This window comes from Pantherophis guttatus, chromosome 7, assembly GCF_059756535.1.
Source record: "Pantherophis guttatus breed Tessera chromosome 7, ASM5975653v1, whole genome shotgun sequence".
NCBI lineage: Eukaryota > Metazoa > Chordata > Lepidosauria > Squamata > Colubridae > Pantherophis > Pantherophis guttatus.
In genome coordinates this window covers 24,915,787-24,928,183 of record NC_142069.1, presented here as the reverse complement: position 1 = coordinate 24,928,183, position 12,397 = coordinate 24,915,787, and the positions used below count along the sequence as shown (strand labels likewise).

The following is a 12,397-nucleotide window of genomic DNA, read 5'->3' as shown; positions in this document are numbered from 1 at the left end:
GCTGCAGAATTGAAAGCAGTCTTTTGTTTTTTTCCCCCTTCAAATTATGGTTATTTTGTGATTCATATCATATTGTTTTGCACAGTTATCTCTAGTCACTTGATATGAAGAACAACATTCATAAATATTTTTATTCATCTTTAAGAGGAAAGAATTGCTCATCACTTGGTTCTTACTTTGCACTCCTTAAACCCTGTTCCTCCCACTTGCTTCTTCCCAGAGCGGAAAAAAAAACACATTGCTGTAATGTAGAGAAAGCAGATTGCAGCCAGTTTTGCCTCTGAGCTGTGCTGAATTTTGCCACAGTAATAATTACCCGGGCTTGGCTTTATCTCTCTGTAGCTGGTCAGCAACCTATAAGCTTATCATTTACTGACTGCATTTTGTGGCTACAATATGCATTTGGGCTGCCCTACTTGGGGAGGCCATCGGGCTGGCTTGCCCCCTCCAAACTCCGATGCAACTATGCATTGGCTCATTCAAAGGAATGCAGCATGACAACCCCCTCCCCAGTTTCTCCTCGAGTTCCTCCAAACAGGTCCGGCCTCAAAGGCTAGCTGGGGATTATGGGTGCTGGAGTCCAACTCCAGTTGGAGAGCCCCGGATCTGGAGCAGCTTGGATCGATCAGGTGGCTGTTCACCCCGCAGCCCTCCTACCGAGGATCCCCATCCCGACCGCGTGGGAAAGCGGCCAGTCAGTGGGCTGGACGCCGTCGCCCCTTTTTTGTCCCCGTTCCCTCCTCCCCGCGGGCGCCGGGCGGAGCGGCCGGTCCTCGGAGGAGGCATCGCCGGCGCGCACCGGCCACATCACCCGGGCTGGGTGGGGGGGTTCCCGGCTAGTCACGCCCCTCGCCCCCGCCGACTTTGGCCGCGCCTGCTCAGTGGGGGCGGAGGCCCCGAGGAGCTGTCAGCAACTCCGCGGCCGCCGGGCAGGTTCCTTCTTCCTGCGAAGAGCGGGCAGCTTCTGGGCGTTGCGCCCGACGGAGGATGGCAAGCGGCGGCATCTGCTGCGGGAGGCTGGGGCCAGCCCCGCCGCCGTCCCTGGCCAGGTAGGTCTGGGGAGCGCGGAGATGGGCGCCAAGGCGGGGAGCCCCGGAGGAGGGGATTCCCTGGCCTGGAGGATCCCAGAAGGAAAGCCAGGCAGTCGGGTTGCTCTTGGTTAGGAGGAAACGTGCCTTTCGCCTCCGTCACCCGGGCGGGGGCTTCCCCGGCTCCCTCTCTTGAAAGCCGCCTTCCTTTCGGCTCTCCCCGCCCACCCGAGACAGTTGAAAGGTGGCAGCTTTCAGCTACCCTCCTTTCCTTTCTCACTTCCCACGGATGGCAGATGCACTGAGATCTCCCTTCCACGAGGCTTGGGTGGGTAACCCTGTGGTCTTGCATAACGTCCCGGGTGGGCATTCCTCAGGATCCTAAAAAGTAGGTCACTTCCTCCCTTCAAGAGTTGTTAACTGTGTGGATATTTATTTTTTTTTAATTTGATTTATATGCCGCCCTTCTCCGAAGACTCAGGGCGGCTTACAATGTGCTCAGCAATAGCCTTCATCCTTTTGTATATTTATACAAAGTCAGCTTATTGCCCCCACAAACTGGGTCCTCAATTTACCTACCTTAGAAAGGATGGAAGGTTGAGTCAACCTTGAGCCTTGGCGAGATTCGAACCCTGCAGTAATTGCAGGCAGCTGGTCTTAATAACCAGCTTAATAACAGGGTGCCTTAAACCCCTGTACTACCAAGGCTCTTTTTAATATTTCCCCCCACCCGTCCCCTCCCCATCCACCCCATTGCTCTTTCTTCCCAGCTTTGAAGGGGCAAGTTCTACAATTCAGCTTGATGACGTTAGTCATAGTAGATTACACCAGGGATATGTGATACCTTTGTGATTTTTGCTGTTTAGGGGTTGGAGGAGGAAAGCTCATGGAGGTGAACTTGGCTGAGTCAAGGAAGTTCGGTAGAGAGCTCTTTAAAAGATTGCTGGCAATGCCCCAATTCAAGGCCAGGCATATGACTTGATAAAGGTCAATCTGTGGGTTTTTTTTTAAAAAAAATAGTACTTTTTGTTATTGGCATAAGTATGCATTGGCTTAGCAAGTTCTTGCTTTATAAAAGATGAATGACTTGAAAGTATATGAAAGTCAGAAAAACCAAGGAGAAGTTTGGTTATTGCTTTCATGAAGCAGTAGGCAATAAACAATTGGTTTTAAAAATAATTAACAGATGATGTTATGGACAATAAACTAGAAACAGAGTAGAGATTAGAGATCATGGAGAGCATACTGGAAACATCATAAAAAAGTAGTGCGATCGTTTTCTGTGTATTTTATTCTCAGTTTTTACTTGAAGATTAAATATCTGGGGGCTATGCCCTTCATCACTGCTTTGATTATATGAAGTTATATCTGTCTGGTTTTAATCTGGTTACCAGAATTTGTCACAAACTATAAATTCTACACCACAAACTTTTGCAATTCAAAACTCAAGATTTTCCACCCAGCAGCTCTGGCATGTTGGCTGTTGTTAATCATTGAAGAATAGGTATCTGAGACAAGGGAAGAAATTTTCATCAACTTTATTTCTAAATAATGTGGGCTGAAATTCAATATTCAATATATTGTTATAAAGGTTCAATTTTAAAAGCAGAAAGCCAGACAAATAAAACATATTAAAGCTAAAATTTAAGGATTAAGTTATTGAATGCTAATTTTCACTAGACATTAGCCTTTAAAAAATTGTTCCAGATATGAATAACAACCTCAGCAATATGGTACAGACTAGGTTTGTGACACTCTAAATCAGGGGTCTCCAACTTGGCAACTTTATGCCTGGTGGACTTCAACTCCCAGAATTCCTGGCTGGGGAATTCTAGGAGTTGAAGTCCGCCAGGCTTAAAGTTGTCAAGGTTGGAGACCCCTGCTCAACACTAGCCATTTTAAGTGTATGAACCTTAACTCTCAGAATTCCCCAGCCAGAATGAGGAATTCTAGGAGTTGAGATCCACACATCTTAAAGTTGCTGAGTTTGAGAAGCTCCCAAATTTTGTATAATAGGTGTGTAAGTGATCCAGTTAGCCTTCTACAGAAGTTTAGCACATCATCTGACTAAACCCTTACAAGATGTACTGTAATCATGTGCCATCCCTTAAATTATTTGAACAAGTCTGTGTGGGAATATGCTGCTATGTTGGTAGTATCGCACAAAACTGTAGGGAACAGGATTACAATGAATTAGAAATGAGGTGATGAATGAGACCATAATATTTTGGGAATGTAATCTGAAGCAGAGATAGGTAATCAGGACCTCATTAAAATGTGTCTTGATTACAGCAGTGGATAATATTGAACAAAAAGCTCCTGAATATTTTGGATTTCTAATCTCAGTTTAACATTTTGGGCAGCTGTGATTACTTCCAGTACTTCCTTGGCATTAAGAAGGATTATGAAACGTGCTAAATTTGTACTTTATTTGGCAGAGAGAAGCCCTCAAAATTATGAAAACATAGCAGAGCTTAATTTCAATGGTTTTCTATTCCGTAGGTATCTGACCTTTGCAGGCGTGGGATTCAAAAATTTTAGCAAGGGGTTCTCTGCCTGGTTGCTGGGTGGCGTGGCCATGGTGGGCATGGCCTAGTCAGCCTCCTGCACCATGGGGAGGGGGGTGCCCTCCCCAGACTCCGGAGGCTTTCCTCGAGCCTCTGGGAGGGCGAAAACGGCCTCCCCAGGCTCCAGAGGCCCTCTGGGGGCTGGAACGGGCTCGTTTCCAGCCTTCCCAATCTTCCGGTATGCCCATTTTTCACCCTTCCCGAGCCTCCACATGCGCCCTGCACTTATCTGCATCCAAAACGGGCCATGTGGGGACTCCTGGGAGGGGCAGGGCGGGGTGGTCAGGGCCAGCCAGGAGTGGCATTTGGGGGTTCTCCAAACTGCACAGAATCTTAACTAGAGGTTCTCGCGAACCCCCAGCAGCCCACCCCTGGATCTTTGGCACTATCATTTAGCACAGTTTTACTTTAAGCAATAATTGCCTTTAATAGTATGGAAGTATGGAATTGGCATGGGAATCTTGCAGTTTTGTGTTGGTGGAGAAAGAGAACAGAGTGGCACAAAACAGATATAATCTATCAAAGCTAAAAGCTGCAACTACTTTTGGCTCTGGTTCTGTTTATCATTATATCTGATGTTATGTCCCCGAGCTGCAGTCCTACCCTTGGCAGGCTTTTATAGCTTTTCATGAGAGATTTTTTTCAACCGTCTTGAAAACAATTGAAAAGTTATGGAATCCTGTTATTGCTTTGAGTTACAACCAGTAATAATAGTAAAATATTTTAATATCTCCTGGATATTAGAAAAAATAATAATTTCTCTAGGGAAATTTTTTCTTCTGCTTATCCTATTATACTAATTGATTTGGCCATCTTTGTTGTAAACTAAAAGGGCAGCCAAACTATTTACATCAAGGTTATTAAGTTTAACTTTGGTTAAAAATTAGGGATCTTTATGGTATGGGCCTCAGGAAAGCATTATCCTAGCAACTTTACTTCTTTTACCTAAATTTGATCATTTCAAGGATGCCTACATGTCTGTGAGCCCATTATAATTCCTACTTAGGAAACTTCTATTATTGCTGCCTATTTTCTAGGTGGGATGCCGTAAAAGCTTTGGAAAGAAGAGCTAAACGTAAACAGAGAAAAAAGGGATAAGTATAAGATGCTGTGGCCCTTGTTATGACTAGTATGCAGATGCTGAGATACTTTCTCTAAGGAGTAAATTTCCATTGATAAAAAATGGTTTCACAAACCTCTTTTAGGGTGGCCCTAGTTGTATCATTTTTTCTTATTTGTTTCTGTCAAAATGTTTACCTTGCCCAACTTTAAAATGCCTGTGAAGACAGGGGAAATAACTTCTGCTTGAGGCAAATATACTGCTCAAAAAAATAAAGGGAACACAAGGAGAAGATATCCGAGATCTGAATGAATGAAATAGCCTTATTAAATGCTTTGTTCTTTACATACAGTAGTTTATATACTGCTCAAACAACTAAAGGGAACACAAAACTACTGTATGTAACGAACAAAGTATTTAATAAGGCTATTTCATTCATTCAGATCTCGGATGTCTTCTGCTTGCGTTCCCTTTATTTTTTTGAGCAGTGTATATTAGGCAGCTTATTTGCCCTGAGTTATCAGTTCATTAAAAAAAAGTCAAAATCTGGATAAAGTTTTGGGTATTGGCTACTTGTCAGGTGTTAGTTGAACACTTCTGCTTTTTACCAGTGCTTTTGTTCAGTCATCTTGAATTCTCTTGCACTCCATCTCTTAGCTTAGTTTTTATTTCCCTGTAAGATAAAATGTTTAGCACACTTTGCACTAATGATTTTGTACTAAATATATATGGCTGTTCTGCAGATACTGGAGTTGGCCCAAACCTGCTGGTACATAACTGTTTGAATACAATATCTTGTCAAATTGCAGTTCCTGTAGTCTGATAAACCGAAATAACAAGCCATGTTTGACTGTGTTTAGTGCTAAAACACCGAATTTGATAAGCCATTGTTCTGTTCTTCCCCAGGGCTGCTACATCATTGAAATTTACATAGTGAAAACATTGGAAACCTATAACAGTCAGCATGATTTATTCAGTAGCTGGGAAGTTCACTCCATCCCACAATTTATATCTGCAGTTGAAAATGTCAGCAATGGATTGGATTCAAAACTATGATTTGATTTGACATTTGAATTGATAATGTTAGAAGAGAGGCCCTTCAAATATTGCTGTCTAAATTCTAGCATTCCTTACTAGACAATGTGAGTGGGGAGATGAAGTTTATGAACATCTGGAAAGAAAGAAAGATTATATTTCATATGTAGAGCTAATAAATATACTCTAAGGAATTCAAACAAGCAGGCTCAAGGAAAAGAACCTTATCTGAATCATGAGACCCTGTGCACAGTCGTTCATGCCTTAGTGGATTATTTAGTGGATTACTGCAAAGCGCTCTACATGGGGCTACCCTTGAAGAGTATTTGGAAGCTACAGCTGGTACAGAATTCAGAATGCACACAATTCTGGGTACCTCTAGGGTGGCACATGAACACAGCTATTGTGTGAGCTTCATTGGTTACCAGTTTGCTTCTGAGTCCAATTCAAGGTGTTGGTTATTACCTTTAAAGCCCTATATGGCATGAGTCCAGAGTACCTGACTCAATGGGACTAGCCTGCCCCACTCACTCCACCAGAAGAGGCCTACTACAGACCCATATGCTAAGTAATTACAGCAGGTGGGGTCAATGTGAAAAACCTTTTCCAAAAGATCGGACACAAGAGACTTATGTATTGGAGTAGAAAAAGTGGATAGATTATGTGCAGAATAAATATCAAACTAGGAAATATCAGATAGCTTTTAATTGAATGTATTATATAGTGATAGAATAATTGGATTGTGAAAATGTGAAGAATATATAGTGGGTGGAGGGATTCAAGTTTTATAAAATATGTTTTTGATTTGGATTATACTCTGTGGAAGTCCGGGGGGGAGGGGAGGGTTAGGGGGGGTCAGGGAGGGTTAGGGGGGGTTGGGAGGGTTAGGGGGGTGAAATTGGGGAGAAAATGTATTTGTAAAACTTTTTCAATAAAAAAAAAAAGAGAGAAAAACCTTTTCCACTGTGGCTCCGGCCCTGTGGAACTCTCTACCAGTGGACAGAAGAAATGCCCTACTCTTTTGGCCTTCTGGAAACTGGCTTTGTTGGTTGGCCTGGGGCCCCAAGTGGGACACTCATCATTGGAGGTGGCTGACAGGGTAAGAAGACCTCATCTCCACCTTGTCCATCTCTTAGTTCTGGTTTCAGTAGCGGTGAAATCCCCCCGGTTTTATCCGGTTCGCCGAACTGGTAGCACCGGCAGTGGGAGGCTCCGCCCACCCGCTGGGATGCTATTACGTCCTGTTTTTTTTACCATCTGTGCATGTGCAGAAGGTTCTGTGCATGCGCAGAAGAGGCACATGCACTCCTGTTCCCGAACTGGTAGCGGTAAGTGGATTTCACTGTTGGGTTTCAGTATAATTTTTGAAGTTTTAATCTGTGTAGTTTTAATGTTTTAATATTTTAATTATTGTATACTTGTTTTTATAAATTGTAAGCCATCCAGAATCGCCTTATATAGGGGAGATGGGTGTCATAAATATTAAACAAACAAACAAACAGATCAATAAATATTCAAGTTAGAAAAAATAATCTAGGTGGGAATAATGTGATCTGTATCTGTTCATAAATCGGTGCAGTTCTTCAGATCAAGATGCAGATTCAGTCTCATTCTGCCCACCCATCTCTCCATGATTTAATTCGCTGCATGCTTAACTTTATCATTGAGTAATGAAAAACTACTACTGTAAAATAAAGTACTTTAATACTTTAAAGATCAAGAAATATTTTAGCAAATCAAAACAAAATGTTGCCTTATAAATCTTATAGGTCTGCCCATTCCATAACATTTTAGCAAGTAATTTTGCTGAAAATCCTGGTATTATGAATTATCTATGAAGCATCAGGAACACCATATAAAATGAGAAACCATTATGTCATAGGATGTACTTATTTGCTAATCTAGTAAACACGTGAGCAGACCGTTAATCTGGTTAATCAAAATAGTTTATGATCTGAGCCATGAGGCATACTTAATGCAGACAATGTAATTATCAGTAATCCAATTTGGCAGGACGAGTGAAGAATTAACAGGATTACTAATCATATAAAGATCTGGCAGGAATTTAAGTGAAATATAGCGCATTCAGAAATGATAAAAATCATTGGATGCTTCTAAAGTCTATATACCTTGCAAGAGCAAGTCTAAACATCAAATCTCATGGCTATAAATGTTATCTAATATTTGTTCTTTTATTTTTCCTTTTCCTCCTCCTCTGAGTCCAAGGGAACTTAAAAGTGTATATTCTTATTGTCTGATAAACACACTTAAGAAAATTCTGCAATTTTACATCCTTCTGTCATTAGGCATAGTTTATTTTACAGAAGTTTAGAAAATTTGTTTTGAAGTTAACATCACTAAATCAATGTAATATTATAGGATGCATCTGTATGTAATATTATGTAATTTTGTATATAATTAAAGACAATTTCTGCAAATACAGAATTGATTCTAATGACAATATAACTGTTTTGCTCTTGGAAAATTTTACTCCAGAATTATGAAGGATGCATAAGGATGATCTTCCTCATTATATATGGGAAGCACATCTAAGATATATTGTTTGTTTGTCAAATGAATCAATAAGAAATCGTTTAAGTATAAAAAGTTTTTCAACTGTTTCTTTCGTTATGTATTGTTTGTTTCACTATATTGATGCCTGATCTCCACTTCATTAAACATTGGCTACTTCTGACTGCATAATTTGGCTTATATAAAACATATTAAGCATTAACAAAAGTTCTTCAGCTAGTAACTTTTAGTTTTTAATTAACAATGCAATGCAAAGAATACTATTAAAAATATTACCATTTAAATTGCTAAAATGAAGTTGGAATGCCTTTAAAGAAAATAAAAGGCACATTTGTTTTCTGTTTGATTATTTTTTTCATGCATTGCTTTCTTTAATCACAATCAGTAATAAAATTAAAAGTATCAGTATAATTCCATTCATTTGTTAGGGGGATTTTCTAGTACTTGATGCATTGGCAGACGATATTGTATTTTGAGCTATAAAAAATGTGATGTTAGAGCTGTACTTTCTTGCTTTGCAAAACACTTGCTTGCCAAAATTATTTTATAACTTGAAACAGAGGCTCAGTGTCACTGCCCTCTGCTTTATATTTGATTTGTGTGTTGTTTAGCAGGATTTTTTATGATGGTGTTGATGTGACATGCAGAAATGATCCTTTATTGTGATTGAGGATTAAAGAGATTAAGGAGTTCATTGTTCATTGAAGACAAATTGAAAACTTCTTAATCTTACAACACAGGACTGACTTGACCATAGTTTCAACTGGTAAACTGTGAACATCTTAGATTAAGATAAAACTAGGATATTCCTGTAAGCTTGGTATTTGGACTAATCAGCTATCAGTAGACACATAGAGATAAATCACATTTACACACCATTCAAAATGGACAATAAAAAAAAGCTTCGAAGGAAACAATAATACCTGAACGTATCTTCTCCAGCAGCAAAAAGCTAGATAAACAGGGATTAACCCTAGACAAACGAGCAGAAAACAATAACCTAATTAAGAAATTATCAAGGAGAAAAACAATACTCCCAACAACATTCATTGCGCAAGCTATTGTATATAAATAGGACTGAATCCCACACTCAACTAACACTAATGATGTTTTCTAGTTGGATAATGAAACATCTGCAAGCAAACCACCAAGTTTAGAGAGCACCAAAGACTAGTTTAATTGAGTTTATATACAGTATTCTCTGAAATTATCATTGTGTCTTCATATTTTCTTCTGAGTTGTACTTGTGTAGAGGATTTAGCAGTAATATAACTCAAGGATGTAATTGTGTTGTTAGAATGCAAAAATATTATAAACCACTCAAAAAAACTATCAAATATGAGAAATAGTAAAATTAATTAATTTTTGCTATATTGTTTTTCAGATTTAAACTGGGTTATGGAATTGTTCAAGACCAAAAAGTCATAAAAAGAACACTTTCTACATAGTAGACAAAAAAGCAGTTTCTGTGTTCCTGTATAACTATACAATTTGTTGAGAGCTGAAGTGATTATCAAAACAATATTTCCAAAACAGTATGACTAATTGTAAAGGAAGATCTGTCAGCAAGAAAAGAAATGATAAAGCCTATAATGGAGAAGGATTTGTAAATTGGACTATAAATCTAAATGCGATTCAGTCCGACAAATTCTTGAACTTACTGTCGAGTATGGTTCCAATTGTTTATCACAAAACCCAAGAAGAGAGACATAAGAAAGTAAATAGTCTCTGGCAAGATGGATTGCAGCCATCAGGACACAATTTCAGTATTAGGACTGATCAACACATGGATTATCATCATTTTTCAGAATCAGCCTATCATGGGAGTAATGGACATAATTCATCAAGCTGTAGCCCAAAGTATGATAACTTTGCAAGTTACAATTATTCAGATGGGACTGACTCCTCAGAAATGGATGCTATGCTGCAGGACAACCATTTATCTAGCGACAGTGATGAAACCTCTCCCATTGTGGAAGGAAATAGAAAACAGCCCAAGGAATCTAGTAGCATTATGGCATTACAGATACTTGTACCATTCTTGCTAGCAGGATTCGGAACAGTGTCTGCAGGAATGGTTCTAGATATTGTTCAGGTAGGTATTTGCTTATCATATAGTACTGTAAACATGACGCTTCTGGATTAGGGTTTTAGATAGTGTCATCTTTATAAACACTCCCATGGTTCTCCACAATTTCTGCTTTTTTCCCCACTTGAAGAATAATCTGTGGAATTTTTGACTTCATTCAAAATCTCTGGAGTTTTAATGCACGTAGGTGAGGGTAGGAAAAGACCTGTTTTCTCACAAGTTTATTGTTGTAATTTAAGTCTAATTAGTAGAACTAAGAACTGTAGATTCAGGAAAACCCAAAGATGCTTCTTGATGGATTTAACTCTGTCATTTTATATTTTTTTTAAATATACTAATTATGAGGAGTGCCTTATTTATGATTATGTTCATGTTTTCAGGATGGGGTGATGTAGTGTGGTTTTTTTGAAGCATGACAATATCCCTAGTTTCAATAGCGGTACAGTTTTTTGAATCTCTCCAAATTTTGATTAGATTTTAAATTTCTAGTTATGTTTATCCACAACTGTCTACTGAGGGTGGGTGGGAGATTCATAGAATTATAGCATTGGGAGAGTTACTTTGAACTACTCTGTGGAGTCCCTGTTCAGTTCAGATAACTAAGCTAAAATATCCTAGACAGATGGTTTGTCTCTAGAGCCTCTGCCTTCACCCTGTGAAGAGAACTCATCGTTTTTCTTGATAAACAATTTTACAGTAAAAATGTTTTTATTACTAGATATTTCCTTAACATTCAATTAGAATGTCCTTTCCTATAACTTAGGGGGTGTGTGGTGGCTCAGCGGTTAAGACACTGAGCTTGTTGTCTGGAGAGCCAGCAGCCCAGGTTTGAGATCTGAGCTCCACACATCGGGATGAGCTCCCGTCCTCACCACAGCTCCTGCCAACCTAGCAGTTCAAAAGTACGCAAATGCAAGTAGATAAATAGGTACCACTTTGGTGGAAAAGTAACAGCGCTCCATGACTTCATGCTGGCCCCATGACCACGGAAATATCTTCGGACAGTGCTGGCTTAATGGCTTTGAAACAGAGATGAGCACTGCCCCTATAGTTGGCAATGACTAACGGAATAACCTCCTCCCCACCCATAAATTAAACTCATTATTCATTATGTCTCTTAATAAATAGTGCAGAATAGCTTTTCTTATGTGTGACATCCTGTTAGGTGTTGAAGTTGATATCATAACTTTCCAGTCTTTTCTTTGCAAAACTGAGCACTTCCTATTTGCTCTCTGTCCTCATAATAGTTTTAGTTCTTCATTCCTTAATCATCTTTGTTATCCTTCTCCAAATCTGTTTGTTTCAGACTCGACAAGCAGTCTAACAGTCTGTTCAGTTTATCTGAATTATTTTAAAGTGGGGTTTCTGTTCAGTATCATTCAGTTTATTTATTTATTTTAATAATGATGCTCGAATGGCTGATCTGTTACTTTTTTAAAATAGAGATAACATTTACTTTCTACAAGGCAGTTGGCATTTCACCTGTCTCCAGATTTTCTTAAAGATAATGTATAAAAGTTCACTAGCCCACTAGCATGTTATTTTAGTATTCCACGATGCAATTTATTCTGCTCTAAACAATTGCTTGGTGGAGCACACTCTTGTTAGAGACATTGGGTTCAAGAGCTGTCCTTTCTTTGATTTTTGCCATCTACACTGGGCAGATGGTTTACTGATTTTTTTAAATAAGTATTTGCTGTTGTTCTTAACATCCTTAAGCAGTCTAGGTTAATTCTGAGTTTTGGTTTTCCTGTCACCATTATAACAATTCTGGGCTATTTGTACTCTCTTTTTTTTGGCAAACTGTCCCTGTTTCATTTATTTTCAGATTTTAGTATGACTACACTAAGCTCTTTGTGTAGCCATATTTACTTTCTTCTGCTTTCTTCCATGCTTTCTTCTTTCTGGAGTGGTTTACAATTGTGCTATCTCTCTTTTTAGAAAATCTTACCCATATTATAAAAATCTTTCATATTAACTTTCCCTGCCACAGAATTTTCATTGCTTTGAGTTTATTAAAATCGGAAAGGTCCCAGATATCAGTGTAACTATCGGTACATTCAATTTTACTTTCCCAAGAAATCAA

At 39.2% G+C, this 12,397-nt stretch overlaps 1 protein-coding gene across 2 annotated transcripts in view; it reads left to right on the top strand.

Moving 5' to 3' along the window:
• Nucleotides 1-566: 566 nt before the first annotated feature.
• The window catches only part of SLC41A2 (solute carrier family 41 member 2), a 38,874-nt gene continuing 27,043 nt past the window's right edge, over nt 567-12,397 (top strand). Inside the window, exons 1-2 of one of the 2 annotated variants that reach the window (XM_034403808.2) lie at nt 567-1,049; nt 9,607-10,317. In XM_034403808.2, coding sequence (XP_034259699.1) covers nt 9,760-10,317 — 558 coding nt within the window. In that variant the 5' untranslated portion in view covers nt 567-1,049; nt 9,607-9,759. The remainder of the gene's footprint in view (nt 1,050-9,606; nt 10,318-12,397) is intronic. The other variant, XM_060694534.2, reaches the window with a different exon arrangement.